This window comes from Chamaea fasciata, unplaced genomic scaffold (assembly GCF_029207755.1).
Source record: "Chamaea fasciata isolate MVZ Bird 193981 ecotype frontalis unplaced genomic scaffold, bChaFas1.0.hap1 SCAF_14, whole genome shotgun sequence".
Taxonomy (NCBI): Eukaryota; Metazoa; Chordata; class Aves; order Passeriformes; family Sylviidae; genus Chamaea; species Chamaea fasciata.
In genome coordinates, this window is record NW_027094099.1 from 2803938 (window position 1) to 2821243 (window position 17306).

At 49.2% G+C, this 17306-nt stretch overlaps 1 protein-coding gene across 1 annotated transcript in view; it reads right to left on the minus strand.

Moving 5' to 3' along the window:
- Positions 1-10212, minus strand: part of ARIH1 (ariadne RBR E3 ubiquitin protein ligase 1) — a 49004-nt gene extending 38792 nt beyond the window's left edge. Inside the window, exon 1 of the mRNA XM_066196093.1 lies at positions 9723-10212. Within this exon, the coding sequence (XP_066052190.1) occupies positions 9723-10076 (354 nt within the window). The 5' untranslated portion in view covers positions 10077-10212. The remainder of the gene's footprint in view (positions 1-9722) is intronic.
- Between the last annotated feature and the right edge of the window lie 7094 nt (positions 10213-17306).

Here is a 17306-nt window from a genome sequence, read left to right on the forward strand (position 1 = left end):
CCCAGTGCTGCCTGCAGGAACACCCTGGCAAAGGACAGCAGGGAATTACACCACGGCACACGAGAGTGACACAGATCCCAAACACCCTCCCTCCCGAGAGTTTCAGTATCCATCATCCCCTAAGGGGAACTCCAAGTCCTTGCACTGTTCCCCTCCTAGAAGTTATCCCAGCCAGAAATGGTTTTGTGCACATTTTCAAGCATCAGTCTCACTCTATTAACAATACAAATAAGGATATTTCAAGCATGTCATATTACCAAGTAAAATAAAGAGACTGGCTATTACAGAACAACATAATGCATATCTAAAATGTGTATAAATCAAAGAGTATCACCTCAATCTGCTCAGATGGCCTTTCAGTCATATCAGAAGTATTACAAACTATCAAAACAAAGACATCTGACACATTATTTCATCAGATCTTCACAGTGTACAGAAATCGTTAATTTTTTTATTAAATTGTTATTTTATACCATAGTTATTTTCCTCCATGCACACTAGGTGAGGTTTTACTCCAAGGACCTTCCACTTGACACTGCTGCTCCCAGAAGAAAAATTACGCTGCTAACTAAGAGCTGGAATGTTGCTCTTCCTCCCTTTTTATTAAAAAGCTGCTGTTCAGCCCACTTTTAATACATATTGTTTAACAGTTCTGCCACTTTCAAGCTCCAGCTCTGGAATCCAACCTCAAGACATGGCTCTCCCACATTCTTCTTCCCATGCCATTCCTTTCACTCTATTTCTCAGATCCTAGATGACTTGGATAAAGATAACTAGGAGTTAACTTAGTCTTAAGTTTTTCTTCCCACACAGGAAAGCTCCTTGCAAGGGAGACTGTTTATTCATGTGAGTACTCCTGGTTTCCTCTAATCCCTCCCCACATTTTTATCTGTCAGACAAAGGAAAGCTGATGGCATTTGTGTTTTGTTGCACAGGAATACACCAAGCCCACGGTTACCAGCTGCAGAGGGCATCAAAATTTTGAAAAACTCCCCAGAGCTCTTTCCAAAGTTAAATATGCACTTCTAACTAGATGTGCCCATAAAACAGGCCACAGAAGATCTGGATGCTCATCTATTTGTTTTGCTGACAGAGTTGAACAATTCAAACACCATCAATTCTGGCACCTGGAACAAAGCAGCTGCTCATGGGGTCAGAGGGCTGAGCAAGAAGAGCACAGAGGAGACACTTCCAACTGGAGAGTTCCCTGATCCCCTGCGTTCTACAGCCCTGCAAACAGCTGTATCCAAGCAGTCAGGGAATGGGAACTGTCCCAGACCAATATCCATGTCACCACGGCTCTGTTGTGGGTGCACATGTCTGTACATCCCAGAAAGCACCACTGGGGACGAGTGTCAGACACTCAAACACCAGAATGGTTCGAGTGCATTGGTGTTTCAAGCCAGCCAAGCCCACCCCGAGTGCCACAACTCAGAAAACCAAAGGCAAACCCCAAAGAAATGATCCAGAGCAAAGCACTGTACTGTCACTACCATACCAGGTCCACACACACATCAAAGCAAGCACAGGATGGTAAAAACAGTCATGTGCTGCTGTGATTTTTACACAAGGGTGTTGTTCATACACCAGCTCCTTCCTCTGTGGCTCTGGAAGTGCTTTGCTGAAGAAAACAGCAAAAAACCCACCCTTTGCAGGGCAGCACCCAACAGGCTCCTTCAGAGGTTGACCCAATCACGAACATCAGGCACGAAGTGGGAACCTTCAGAACCACTTCAAATTTTCATTTCTTTACCTTGGAACAAAGTCACTTCAGGCTGTCTCCTTAATAAGAATTGCAAATATTGGTTTAAAAAGAAAATCTTTGAACTAACACTTGAAGAAGTCAGTTATTTTGGCATTTGACTACTTTCAGGTGCAATTATACAGATTCTTCTGGTTCTACTAAGTTTTTATTGTGTGTTCTCCACTTTGAGAGGACTTTAACTGTGCCCAAGTAGAACCCTTGTGAGCAGGAACTCCTACTGTATCCCGATTATCTGCTGGGAAACAGAGTTTAGAGTCTTCATCCCTCATCTGGTGAAACTACTGCAACAATCACAGACAATTTTTCTGAAGGGCTGCACAGGCAATAAGCAAATACTAAGCTTTTAATTTCAAACATTGGTATTATCTCTCTCCAGCTCCCAAATTCCTCAAATCACAAAGCAATGAAAACTTCATCTGTTGTGAATTAAAATGCACATGAAAAGGCCTATCTGTGGTGCCACAGTACACGGAGAGTCCCTCCCCTCAGACCAGGAAGCCTTTCACACCTCCGTGTCTGAGACACAAGTACTCTCCCACAAGACTTAATTTTGAAGCAGATGGCCAAGACATGATCCTTGCACCGCTTGTCCCTGGAAACAAGAGGTGCCACGTGGTGCTCTAGCATGTAAGTTTTTAACCAAGGAAGATACAAAACCAGGAATGTTTTAGAAAGACCTTAATGTGCCAGCACCAGTGGAAACCACCAGGAGAAGACCAAGGAGCCCACTTTTAGGTAGGCCGTACGCTCAATTACTACCAGATTACAGCCACGAGTCACCTGCTCACAGGGCTCTCAGCTACTACCCTGTCCCCAGCAGCTGTATTTGGCTCCTCTCCCAAATACATCCTGAGAGGACCACAACCTTTTGCTGTCACACAGACGCGCTGTGCAGCAGCCTGGCAACAACGACAGGCACCGGCACACAGCCATGGGGAAGCTGTGCTCTCCTCTCCAGCTGTCTGGGCTCCAGGCTTCTCCACAGGGAGGACACCAAGGGGGGACACACGTCCCTCCAAAGCCAATTCTTCGTTTCTCTTTTCACTAGGCAGTGGCAATGCCTACCAGCTTTGTGCTCCACCAGCTTCCAAAACTCAAGGCAGGACTGCCGGCAATGCCAAAATGCACCACAACTGCCCAAGATAATTCCACGAGGGCTTACTCACTTCTTCCAAGTGACTTTGATGCTGTCAAAAGCTATCTGCGTCAGGTTTTGGATCTGAAATGATTCCCAACATCTGGAAAAAGTTCTCAGCCTCTAAAAACAGGGAAAAGACTCAATGTCAACAGTTCTGTTTCAGTGTTGTGTATGTACAGTGGTTCACACCCTCACCACAGTGAGCTGCTCTGAGTACCAGAGATAACGACCTAGCACTGCTACACCACCTAAACAAGGGATCACTCCTGCAAGAGCCTCAGAGCTTACGTGGGCATTCCAAATTCAGGAAAGGAACAGACTTGTGAAGTATAAACTCACACCTGAAACCGCTACTGAGGGAAGGTCTGGGTGGCAGTTTTCAAAGCATTTCCTTAAACAGTGTTTTCATCACAGCTCAGGATCAAAAGCTAAGAGCAAGGCAAGGCCAAGCTCAGGGTTTCCAACACTCCCAACACCAAACACCCGGGATGGTGAAGATTCTTAAATATTATCAGCACTTCCATTATCAAATTACTAATGATTTTTCTCCAGCTGACTGCCTTGTCCCCTCAGAGCCTCCTGCACCAACATCCCACACAAAGCCAGCAGCCCTCTCCCAAACACCAGGCATCTGTATTCTGGGCTGTGCTCAAATGCACCATTTGGCATTACTGAGCAGCTATGAACCCTCCCAAGGTGTTTTACAATAAACGAGGCTGCAAATCCCTTGCAGTTGCTGCAGCTACTAAATGACTTGATGAAATTCAGCAGCATTATGTGCTTGTATACACCCAACAGCCTCCAAACATCCTTTGTGGCTGTCAGGGATCCAGCATAGCCAGCCACGAAGAGAAAACATCACTTACAACACTCAGACCCCGAAAATTTCAGAAGTACCAGGAATCTGCAGGACCCTGAACAGGTGAGTTCAGGACTGAGCCATGTGAAGAGGACTTCCAGCCTTCAGAGTTACTGACAAATTCCAGATTCTTTTCCCAGTTAACCAGCTTTCCTAAGCAGAGGAATGAGTTGCTACCTCCTCCAGAAAAAAAAAAGACTGCTACAAAGAAATTCTGGATGAAAACACTGACTCGCTGTTAAAACAAGCACAATGTGGGGATCAACCATCACTTTCTTCAACTACCACACCTGACACCAACAGCAGAACCACATTTTTGTTTGTCTCATTAATGGAGTAAAGGGGAAGAGAAATTAGTTTAGAAATAGAAAACTGAAAACCATTTAACAGGTGCCAAACACCTGCACTGCCACGTTTCCAAACACGGGACTGCCCTACGTTTCCAAAGGGCATCGGAGCTTCAGGGTTTATTTGCTATCAGGAACTCATGCGAGGTTAAAACTAAGGGGTCAGAGGGACAAGTATGAAAGGGGAATCTGTGTTTTTGTTTTTAATGATGCTTAAACACCCAGAAATAGCTCGTTTCGCATCAGCTGCAGTCTCAACTCCGACTTCATGGCACACCTTCCAATTTATAGCGGAAACAACCCTTCTACTTTGCACAGCAGGAATGGTCCTGCTCACTGAAATTAAACCCCGGGGGAATAGCAACAACTGTATTTACTATTTAGTTTTAGCTATCCAGAAACAAACATTTAAAAGTAGCTATAAAACAATGAGTGTTTTCAATTTCATTTAGAAACATCCCAAAACACCCTGGTCCCCATGTGCACCCCAAGACCTCTGAGAAAAAGGCTGCCTTGCTGTGATTTTGGGAAAACTACATTGAGACAATAGTAACCAGCATCAAATGTTTCCACGCGTGGCCAACCATGAGATTTGCATCTGGCCTAACAGAAACATAAAGCACAAAGCAAAGGGTCATATTTAAGCACAAAGTTGAAATTTCTCTGGAGACTTAACAAGACTTCTACCTGGTAAGGCTGAAATTTAAAGTAATATTTTAAAAAATTCTACTATACTCAGAATGACACGTCTTGGCAGTAAGGAACAGACACCATGTCATTTCCCAAAGGCTTGGTGTGATTGTTTACACGAGATTCCAGCAATGCTCTGTCACAATGAAGTTTATTCCATTCCTTGGAAATATTAAATGCATTCCTACTATAATGAAACACCTTATAAACACCACGTGACAGAAGCATGGGGTTTAACATAACATTTCCTTCCAGCGTCATAACATTTAGGCCCCTGACATGAATTTCATTATCAAAGAAGTAACCACACAAGGAGGTTTGCTAATGCACTTCGTGCTGCGAGAGGACCCGGATGGAAGCAGCACCAGCCTCGAGTGCTTCCACCCACAGACTCCCACCTAATGCTTGTCAGGCAGCTCCATGCACTCCCAATTTCCAAGATGTCATCTCTGGCATTAAATACAGTTTTAAGCACTACCCTGTGCAACAAGCAGCAATTCCTGTTGCTCACTGGCAAGTCATCCCTGTTTTGGACAATACCTTTGGAATGCACTGCCCACAGTATGCTGAATTACACCAGCGTTGGGAAGATTTCCTAAGTTCTGCCTGGAAATCAGGATGTTTTGTCCAAGCAAGTGAAGCCACTGTTTAACAAGACCCCTCCCGTAACAATGGGTTTGCAGTTGTCGTGACAGAGCTCTACTTAACCAGGGCTGTGGAAGTCCAGGAGCCTCTGGGAAAAGCCATTCCTCAACAAATATGGGGGTTTAGCTTTGGAGTGGTCTGGGGTTTCGGCTTATTTTAATGGCAAAGCTTCTACCAGCAAGGACCTAACCTTGCTTCCAAAAAAGTTATCCAGCTCCATCATTAAATGAGAAACCTGGACTTGCTGTGAATGCTCCGATGTCACACCTGACCTGGTCTGCTTTAAAAAATCTAATTTAAAGCCTTTAATCAAAAGAAAAGGTATTTTTCAGCTAGACTAAGTTTTGTTGAATCCAAGAATGCCACGTCCTTCCAAAGAAAGCTCAGGTTTAAAACTCAACATGCTCCCAATCACCCAGCAGGCCAGGCACAACATCCAGACACATCCTGGATCCTGATCCTTGCTGTGGGGTGGGGAAAGAAAACAAGAGGCTCAGCTCCTTTTTCTGCCACCTCAGAGCTTCATCCCGGTATTTTCAATACCTCACCATTACAAAGTCCAGGAAGAATGAATATGGTCGGTGACATCACAACAGTGTCATTGGAATGCTCCAGAAAAAGGCAGGCAAAAAGAGGAAATTAATCCCACCTGGAAATACTGGAATCGCACAAGGTTGCAACAAAGCAAGGAGAACACTGGGCCAAGCCAGGCTACAGAGACACATCATGTGCTCTTCTCAGAGCAGAAATAAATATGCCATTCTAAACACTTTCCAAGTTTATTTTCAGAAAAAAAAATCTAGAGCAAAAATGGAAATAGCAATCTGATTTTTAAAAAAATTAAAAAGAAGAGGCAGTGGATTATTTGGACAAAAGTTCAGAGTGGAAGAATATGGGGAAGACATTCAACACTGGAAGAATGCCTTTGGGAGGAGGAAGCCTTTTGTTCCACAGCACCTCTGTGTCTAGGTTTTTACAGTCCCTTGCTAACTTATTCTGCCAGCAGCTGGAAAACCACCAGAAATCCGCCTGTTTACTTAGACAACTGAAATTCCAAATACCATGGCAAATGGCTCCCTGCCCCACCTAATCACGGGGAGAGGATGGGAGGAATACTCTGAGGTTTACAAGTCTCAGCCAACCAACCACACAAGGTTGAGGGGTTATTCATACCCCTATTTTTGCATTTGGAGAGCAAGGGGAATTCTTGTCCTGCTACACACAGAGACAAATCAGATTGTGAGCATAAGTGCCAAATACTGTACAAAAAACACCATCAAACACCTGGAATCCTGCTTATGCTCAGACAAGAAAGAGCGAGTGTAAAACATTCTGAAACCTGCCTGGCTCACTGCAGGTTCAGTGGTCTTAGGGAGGCCAAGTGATAGCAGAGTTTGGCACTGAGCAGATGTCTCCAAAAGCCCCTTGCACGCTACAGGGAGAATCATGGGCTCTGTGAGCTGCAACTTAGCCACAAGTCAGCTCCTACTTCTGCAAAGTCTCTGTCACATCAAATCCCTGCCCTAAAAAGTTCATGTTTTTTCTCACACGGCTTGTATTTGAAAATGACCAAATGGATGGGAGAAAAAATTTAATTTAGTCCCTTCAACTATAGCCCTGTCAGCTAATAACTGCTCAAATGGAGTGCTTTAATACAGAGTTATACCTGCCATGGCTCAAATACCTCCTTGCAAATAGTCTGTGGCTCCCTGCTCCATTTTCATTTCACTGCAGCTGCAAAACAAAATCCCATTTATACCTTACACTTGATCATCAAAAAAATCACTCATTAGAGAGCGCAAGACCTACAGCTGAAGTTTGCAGGGTGTACATTACATCTCCCTTGCACAAGCAAGTTCAAAGCACTCAAAAATGAAACCACAACCATCACTTTTTGCTACCAAGAACCCACGGCAGACACACAGGGACCAAAGCCATCCAGTACTTGATTGGAACAAGTGAATCACAGCTCAGCAACTGAGGATCCGCAGCAGGATCCCGAGCCAATGTGACTCCAGAAAAGGTTTACTGAACCAGAAAAGCAGCAGCAGCAATCCTGGTTGGGCGCCAAATGCAAGGAAATAAACAGAACAGAGCGCTGGAAGATTTCACCAGCAGCCACAGGAGTGGGGATGAGCAAACCCTGAAGCATCAGCCGAAGTCGGGCCACTTACCTCAGAACAGCCCAGAAATCTGATGGCAGGAAGCTGGCATGTAGCAGCCATCCACTGCAACTGAGTGTTTTCCTACCCTTTTCTGATGCATCCCAGGGCCTAAGTTGGTTTTGGGTCCCCAGTCTAGCCAAGGCATCCTGAACTTTGTGCACCCTGCTCTGCTAAACCAGCAGGAAGTACTGTAAACGCCAGGCAGCAACTGGAGCAGGAGAGCAGCCACAGGAAGGTCTGGGGGGTGGTTCTGCAGAGCCCAGCACAGGGGCAGGACGAGGGGCTCGTCACCTCAACCCATTTCTGTTCACTAGTTCTGCAACTCACAGGTCGAGCACACAATTAAAACAGCCTCAGGGCCGTGTAAGAGGGGGGCAAATCCACTCAGACCAGCAATCAGGACCTTCTCTAACAAATTAGCTCACAAAGAACATGCAGGTAAGTCCACCAGCCGAGTATGGAAAATGCAGGAGCAGGAACAGTCACAACTCCTCACTGGCAGCGACTTTTCCACCACTTGTCTTATGCAAAGATAAGGAATATGTCAGAAACCGTTCAATACAAACAGGCTGGGCCATGACTTTTGCAATCTCAATCATAAAACACAGACTCACTATTTTAATGGCTACGTGAAAGAGCAGAATGCTGAACTTCCCAACTGTTTGCATGTCTGCCTGCCAACTGTTTCCCTCCCTACATCAGGATCAATAACTGGGAGCAAAGAAACATCCCTGTTTAACCACGAGATCTTCTTTAACTGCAGGATAATCAGCTAATCCGGGCAGACTCCTTTATTCAGCTTTACATGGGCAATGCTATCATTAAAGTTATAAACTTTAATTTGACTCAAGGAATGCCATTTACTAATTTAGCACGCAAATACTTTTACCGCCGTTTGCACCAAGTTCCATATAAACTACAGGGGACTTATAGCACATAAAGCAACATTTCAAAGCTGCTGTTACAGCCACTGCAGAGCACAGGACAGCTGGAGAAAAAAACATTCACTGAGGCATCTCGTGTTTAAAGAGGTTTACACACAACCAGCGATAACTGCTTTCTGGGCACTGGATTATAAAGCACACACACAATCAGCGAAGTAACTGCTTTCTGGGCACTAGGTCCCTCAATATTTAATATCCACAGATCTCTCACGCTATTCCCGTTGGCATACTGGAAAAGGGTAGCACTTCCTAGTGAGTCTCAGTAGTGGTAAGTAGACGGGACGAAAGAAAACCCATCACCTGAAGAAAAGTGAACTGCATCACAAACTTCATGGTAAGCTGGAGCCAAACCCTGCCACGAACATTTAGAAAGGGATGCTAAATCGTTTCAGCGGCTTGATTTTTTTTCCTAAAAAACTCAGGAGGCAAGAGATAAGACTTAGATACTTTGATCTAAGGAAGGTAAATGTTACTTCGAACTCTATTTCAGTTTTAGAGGGACACGCTTAAAAACTGAGGGTAAAAAAAGTTACGGTTGTGAAGGGATTGCCCGTAACCCTCCTGGTCTGTGCTGGAAATAAACACAAGGTTCAACCTCTGTGTGTGGCGGGGGGGGAGGGAAGGGAGACGGCAACAAAACCAGAGCGGTGCCTCTCCTGGAATTCCAGGGCTTCCCATGGACTCCGCGGGTTACCGAAGGAGCTGGAGGAGCTACTACCCGCCAAACACCATGAGGACGGAGGGGAATGAAGAAAAAGACATAGATTACAGCCCCCAGCTCGCAACCACACAAAGAAAGAAGAGTCCTTTTCAGTGCCAAAGGCCTCGTTCCCGACGCTTCCACAGCAGGAAGCGAGATCCTGGCCGGGCCCGAGACGCCTCCCGGGAGAACGGGGTGGCGAGGAGCCCTCTCCACCCCCCGGGTGTACCGAGAGGAGCCGTCCCCCCCGCCCCTCCAGCGGCGGGGGATACCGAGCTGAGCCCCCTCCAGCCCCGGGGGGTACTGAGGAGCCCCCTCCAGCCCCGGGGAGACCGACGAGTGTGCCTGAGGCCCTGGCCCGCGGACGGGCCGGATCCGGTGCCCCTCGGGAGGCCGCCGGCCCGTCCCGCCACCCCCCACGCCCCTTCCCCCGTGTGTCCCCCCCAGTCCCGGTGCCGGGGAGCCGCACCTGGATGACCTCGTTGACCTCGCGGATGCACTCCACCATGTGCTGCAGGATCTGCTCAGCCGTCAGCACCTCGTAGCGATAATCCTCCTCCTGCTCGGGGCCGCCGCCGGGGCCCGGCCCGCCGCCCAGGCCGCCGCCGCCACCGCCGGGGCCCAGCCCGCCCGTCTCGCTGCCCAACAGCCCGTCGCGCTCCCCGCCGACGCGGACGGGCTCTACGAGCTCCACTTCGCCCAGGTCCAGATTATCGTCGGGCTCGTCTTCCTCCTCGTCCTCCTCGTCCTCCTCCGCGCCGCTGTCCTCGCTGCACTCCTCGTCCTCGTCGAACTCGTAGTTGTACCCCTCGTCCGAGTCCATGGCGAGGCGCTGAGGGAGCGGCGGCGGCTCCCGCGGCCTCCCCACGCCCGGCCCCGCCGCCGCCGCCGTTGGCCCCGGCCCGGCCCGGCCCCGCCGCGCCTCAACCGCCGCCAACAAAGGGCCGCGGCCGCCGCGCTCCGTCACCGCGCGCCCCGCGCGTCACCGCCGCCCGCCCGCGCCTGCGCGCCCGCCGCCATCTCACCCCGCCCGCCGCCGCCGCCATCTTGGGTGCGCGACACGCCCCCACCCAGCCCCCGCCCGCCTCATGCCGGCGCCGCCATGTTGAGTGTGGCGCAGCGCCAGGGTGGGTGCGGCAGGGAACCGCCGCGGAATCACTGCACCGCTGGGGTAGAAAAGACCTCCGAGACCATCGAGTCCAACCGGAGACCCAACACCGTCCTGTCAAGCAGACCAGAGCACTGAGTGCCACTTCCTTGAACACCTCCACGGATGGGGACTCCACCACCTCCCCATCCAATGCCTGACAACCCTTTCCATGAAGAAATTCCCCTGATGTCCAACCCGAGCCTCCCCTGGCACAGCTTAAGGATGTCTCCTCTTGTCCTGTCCCTTGTCCCCTGGGAGCAGAGCCTGACCTTCCCTGGCTGCCCCCTCCTGTCAGGGAATTGTGCAGAGACAGAAGGTCCCCCTTGAGCGTCCTTTTTTCAGGCTGAACCCCTCCAGCTCCCTCAGTTGCTCCTGGTGCTACACCATATTAAGTGGTTGGACTAGACCTTAAACTCATCTCATTACACCCCCTGCTTTGGGCAGGGACACCTTCCACTAGGCCAGGCTGCTCCAAGCCCCATCCAACCTGGCCTTGGACAATTCCAGGGATCCAGGGGCAGCCACAGCTGCTCTGGACACCCTGTGCCAGGGCCTCCCCACCCTCACAGGGAGAGATTTCTTCCCAATATGTAACTTAAATTTTCCCTTTTTCAGTTTGTACCCATTACTCTGTCCTGTCCCTACATTTCCTGATGAAACTGCGAGTGTTGGGGAGCAGAAGGTTTGGGGGAGTTACCAGCTTGTCCTTCTGCCAACCCGGTGATGGGACATAAGGTGGAGCTGGGGCATGGAGCCCTCCTGAAGTGTGCTGTGGGTCAAGTGTGGAGAAGACTCCCACTGCCACCGTTAAATTGAGTGGTGTGGGGCCTGTGGCAAGTGGCTTGTGAGGACAATGTGACGCAAATGTGAGGGAAAGTTATAGGAAAATAGGTTGCACTGCCTCAAAATCAGAATAAAATTGCACTGAGACCCTCCAGGCAGAAATTCCTAATCATTCCATGGGATAAACATGAGTCCACCGTCCCTGGGAGGACCCTGACTGTGCCAGGTGGCATCTCCAAGCTCCAGCGTTGCCTTCTGGTCCATGAAGATGGTACTACCTGGGTTTTCACTGGTGCCAGGCTTGATTCCATTTTTTCTGCTAATTTGGCATTTTGCAGCGAGAAGAACATACGAGTGGTTTCATCCACAGAACAGGGATAGCCTTTCTTACCTCCTGGAGTTGACAAGTGCCCTGGGCAGTTCAGGAATGCCATTCCCAGGTGGTCTCATCCCTGCCAGAGCCTCTCACCTGAACACTGAGCTGCCAGCAAAGGGCAGGATGGACGCTGAGGCGCTGCAGGCGCTGAGCACCCTTTGTCTCAGCTTTCCCTGCCTCCAGCATCAGCTGTGCTCAGCCTGATATGGAGGAGGCTCGCTGGGCTCATTGTCTGCAGCCGTTTGGGGAGCTCACGGAATTCCGGTTGGCTTGGAAACAAGGCTGCAGTCTGGCCCAGAGGAGAACCAGCTGCTCCCTCCTCTCTGCCACTGTTCACCATGGACGTGACAGCCTGGCACAGCCCAGGAGGGCTCCAGGGCCACCTTCTCCCACTGGTGCTCACCTTCCACTTCCTCATGCCCTGGGGAATAATTTCTTCCCGGGGTGAAATGGGGCCATTCGGATGTGGTGATGTTATTCACCCACTCTGCCCGGAAGAAGATGAGACTCATCAGGGCAGTATGTGGTGTAGGTGTGACAAATTTCATCAGCTCTTTGGGACAGGAGTCATCAGATGCAGCAGCATCCTGCTTCCTGCTTTTGCCTCATATAAATCCCTTGTGAAACAGAAAGAAAATTAGAAGCTGCATCCAAAAGGGGGCTGGAACACAGCGACAGGGTTTACACGTGCAGGTGCCCTCAGGGATCCAGGGAGATTAAGTGTCCGTGGCCTGGTAGATGTCTCTAGAACCCTCAGTGGGTATCCAGCTGCATCTTCAGACACACAGGCAGCTCCCTGAGCTCTGCTCTGCCCAGGTCAGGAGCACACAGGGGGTGTGGACTGGGCATGCACCTCATGCCATGTTACCTAGTCAATAAAGTCAGTTCTCTAATTACCCAGCTTAGGGGGAATTGCAAAGGCTGGAGCTGTAATCATCCTGCCCTACATAAATATAAGTAGCCCTGACTTGGTTCAGCTCCAGATGCACCATCTAGACATCTGCCAGGCTGGTCCCACCTCACATCATGTGTGGGCTCAGGCGGTTGCTCCAGGTCCTCACCCCACGCTTCATCCCCAAGGGGGACTGTGTGTCACCCCCTGGGACTCTGAGCTAGTCCTGCCCAGCTGGTGACATGCCCAGCTCCTGGCCAACAATGACAAGCCACAAGCCATTTTGGGGCTGCTCATCTGCCCATGGCACCCCAAGAAAGGCACTGACCAAACAGCGGGGTTTGGCTTTATTGGATTTTGGCAGCTTTGGACACAAAAACCCTTGGCTGAGGTGACCTTCCCCTCCAGGACAGACACAGGAGCACGTTTGGGAAGCAGCTATTCCTGGGAGCAGGGACTGGCCATCTCCAGGTGCTCTGAGAACCTCCTCGCAGCCCTGTCCTGGCCCTGGCCAAGGCTACAGAGTTCAGCCCAGAACCTCGCACAAAGTACATAGAGAGGAGGTTCTGGAGCCAGGCTGGGAGAGCTGGGGTGTTCACCTGGACAAGACAAGGCTCCAGGGAGAGCTCTGAGCCCCTGTCAGTGCCTAGAGGGGCTCCAGGAGAGCTGGAGAGGGACTTGGGACAAGGGATGGAGGGACAGGACACAGGCAGTGACTTCCCACTGCCAGGGGCAGGGTTAGATGGGATACTGGGGTGAAATTCTTCCCTGTGAGGGTGGTGAGGCCCTGGCACAGGGTGCTCAGCTGTGGCTGCCCCTGGAAGTGTCCAAGGCCAGGCTGGATGGGATTTGGAGCAGCCTGGCCTAGTGGAAGGTGTCTTTGTCCATGGCAGGGGGTGTAACAAGATGATCTTTAGAGGCAGGGACCTACCTTCCTACCCAAACCATGCTATGATTCTATGATGGTTCTATGATCCCAGTAATAAATATTTATAAACAGTGATGGGATCTTCCCAATGACATCCCACAGATAAAGGAAACCAGTTCACCTTCTACAGTCCCAGCCTTATCTTTCCCAACTGCAAGACAGGGATCAACACTTTGCAGCCGGTTACTCCAGCAACAGTTACACTAACACATCTCAAAAATACACTTTGGAATAAAATTTTAGCCATGCCTTTTGCAAAAGGCCTTTCTTTATTTTGAACTTTTCAACCAATGGTCAAGTTACAAAGCCCTGGTCACCCACCAGCTTCTTGTAGGTAGTTGGCAAAAGGTACCTAAGGAAAGCAGAGCTGCTGCCTTTAGCTCATTCAGAGGGGATCTGCACTGTCTCTGGGAATTTTAGGACTCCAGCTACTGAGGAAAGCAAAAAACTGCTCCCCTGCCCACTCTGAAAAATGATTTAGATCTCCATAGACACCTGGTGCTTTTTCACTTTATTCGTGCAAGAGCTTAATTACCCAAGTGATTCTGGTAACTGTTAACACTGAAGCTGACAAGAATAAAATATTGCCTTGCAATCACCTTGCTCCCCAAAGTTAAGCACATGCTTACAGGATTTATGGGAGCATCGCCTCTGGGTACAGGGAGTATGTCACGGCACATCCACAGGTTCTGATTGATTCCAGCTCGGTCCCACAGCCATGACTGGGAGCAGCCAGGGACAGCAGCCACATGTATTCAGCCTCCACAAGAACTTGCAGCATCTCCTCGTGACAAGCCCTGATTCGTGATACCAAAATGCTGTGAAAGTGCTGGTGCCCCACACCACAAACCGCCTGCAGATTCGGGGTGAACCTCACATCCCACCCAGACTCTTTCCTGCTTCTGCATTCCTTGAGGCAGGCAGGATCTCTGTAAAAAGCCTTTCTTCTCCATCACCAGAGACATACAGAGCTCCCACACTGGGAGAAAGGAAATCCAGAAGGTTTCTCAATGCCTAGGGTTTGATTTTGCATGTCTGCACACTCCTTAACAACCTCAACCATAAGCATGGGCTGAGCAGCCCCTTGGATCACCACCCCAAAGCTGTGCAAGCTGGAGATAACCCAGAAGAAAAAAGGCTCTGTGATAACATCAACAGTGGAAACACCACCAGGCTGAGCTCAAGTCAGGACCCCAAATCCTCCACACTGATTAACACATCTCACTTCAAGCTTTTGCTTTTAACTCCACTCTCAAGCTCATAACTGTTGAAATATTTCTCCTTACTGCTGCCTGCTCACTCCAAGTCTCCCAGGCCTCACTTCCCTCATGTGTGCTCTCCCAGCTGAAGAGGTGCCTTCTGTTAAACCCAACCTTTGCGGAGAAATTCATTCAGCACGTGCACCTGCTAAACCATTTCAATGGCAGCATTGAAAAGTGGTGGTCTGGGTGGGAAGGTAGGGATGTGGAAATGAGTTATCCTGTGCTTTGAAAAGCACTGGAATGCATCCTTGTGGCTCCAAAAGCATCCTGCCAAGCCTCCTTTGGCCCCCCCAAAACATCAGTGCTCCTCATGGGCTAAGTTGTTAGAGCGTGAAAATACTCTGGTTGTGGATTGAGCATCTCATGTTTAGGATCTTCTTTGTGCATGTGCTAAAGCTCCACCAAATGTCTCTGGGGGCTCCTGCTGGGTGTTTAAATGTGAGCACCCCTCTGCTTGATGATGAGCTACATCACCCCTGAAATATGAACATGCGCAACAGGAGGATCCACACCTGAAAAGACCTGGCACATGCTGACCACATTCCCTCCAGATCACCACCACAACTAAGGACACTTCAACCCTGCAACCTTTGTGCTTGCAGTCCAAATCCCATCCTTATTTTACCAAGGATTAAAGTGAAGGTAAGCAAGCAAATGGAAACGGTAGTTTTGCCCAGAAAGCCTCTGAGATGCCAAAATTCAAGTTAGAGGTATTTAGGTATTTCCAGGAGATGATCTGTGTTTTCCAAAGCCCTCTTCCAGCCACACCACCAGCAGGTCCCTTGAGCTGGGAGTTGCTTCATTCAGAAACAATCTTCCTACATAGCGTTGGCTCAAAGAGCAAAGCAAATAAAAAACTCATGCCCTGTGAAGGTGTTCATGAATGGCTTTCTCCATTCCCACTTCACTGGCTCAGATGCTTCTCATCAGAGGAAGAATCTGTGTGCAAAGCACTCTCCTGCTTAAATGAAGAAGCAGCCACCATTATAGGGAATTAGGCAGCACAATAAATGGATTTATATCTTTTAAAAATGCTATGGTACAACTGCACTGATAGCCCAAAGGCCACCTTCATGCCCCAAAGGCAAACAAACCAGATAGACTCAAATGTGACACTAGCAAGGCTTTATAACAATTTATATTAGAATAATTAATTTGGATTGCTACCAAATTCATTGTAGCAAGCAGGTAATCCAGCAATGTCCTGGCGCAGCAGTTTTTTGCAGTTCCCCAGCAAGTCCCAGCTTTTGCATCAGATATGACAAGAGGGGTTTGTAGGTACTCCTACCATGGGTCTCACCTGAGCCAGTACAGCCCTGCCTCAGGTTCAGCCCCTGCGTGTTCCTTGGAAAAGGAACTGAACTAGCTTGGAAAAGGCCTCCCAGGTGGTTTATCACCCTGCAGAGACGCTCTGAGCCCACGAGCTGGTCTGTTGACGGGCTACTGAAGAACCTCGGCAGCTTCTGGCTGCTGAGGCTTTGTGGCCACCACAGGAGAGAGTGTAAACCAGGTTCAGCCAAGCTCCACAGTTAAACACACGCTTAAGCAGTTTTGTCATGTAAAGAAACATTTGAAAATCAGACTGTTAGTCTGGATTAATGCCGGCCAGCTACAGATGAACTTCAATGAGTCATCCCCCAGAGACATCAGGTCCCCTAAAATAGCATCAGCAACTGAATCTGTAGAAAGGCCGGAATATTTGGACTGAAAGCTCTGATCACAATGCTTTACATAAGCTGGCAAACATGCCACCCTCCCCAGGCTGAAATGAGAATTCGCCTCAAGCCAGGGCACTCCCACAGTTCTGTCTCATGTGCTGGAAAGCGCAGTCCTGACATTGCCTGATGCAAGACAGCAACAAACTGGCTTGTTTGGGGTGTTTTTCCTTCCACTGGAATTTTAATGCAGTGAAACTACTTGAGGACAAGTGCAGAGACACTGGAATCAATCAAAGATAGTCAGAAAATGGTGGCAACAGCTGGTGCTCCAGAAGTTTGCACACGGAAAAGCACAGAGGCTTTATGTAGACTGGCAACAGGAAACTTGAATGCAAGGAATGACAGGGGCCACTTTCCCAGAGGTCTGAGACAGGCTGGAATACAGGTGTTCTCACTTCCTGCTTTGTGATGAGGACAGAGATAAAGAAGGGCCACAAAATTCTGGAAAAATAGTGAGGAAGCAGCCTGGCATGTGCCATTGTGTTCAATTTGGGTCCTGCCACCTCTGTAGGGAAAACAAGGGAGTTTTACCGTGAGCCTGAGGGAACCAACAGGCTTTAATTGCCCCAGTCAGCCTCTCCTTGGACCTCCACTCATGAACTCCATAAACTCCATTCAGTCTGAGGTCCAGGCAACCAATTCTTCCTGATCTCTCCTGTGAGTATACCTGCTCCTAGGTATTCCTAGATTGATGTTGGACTTTACTTAGTGCCTGGGTGATACATGAGCTGTTGGTCCACCCCTGTGCTCTGTCAGCCTGGCTGTGGAGGTACACCCACCTGGTAAGGCTGTGCCTGTCCTTGGCTCCTGGCTCACCTTCCCATTAGGTAGACTTTGTCATTTTACACAGCTGGAAAATAAAGGTGCAGTGCTGTGTAAGTGCTGAGCTCATGGCAACACCATCTGGCTCTCTTTGACTCCTTTCCTGATGGACCCCAGCTTCT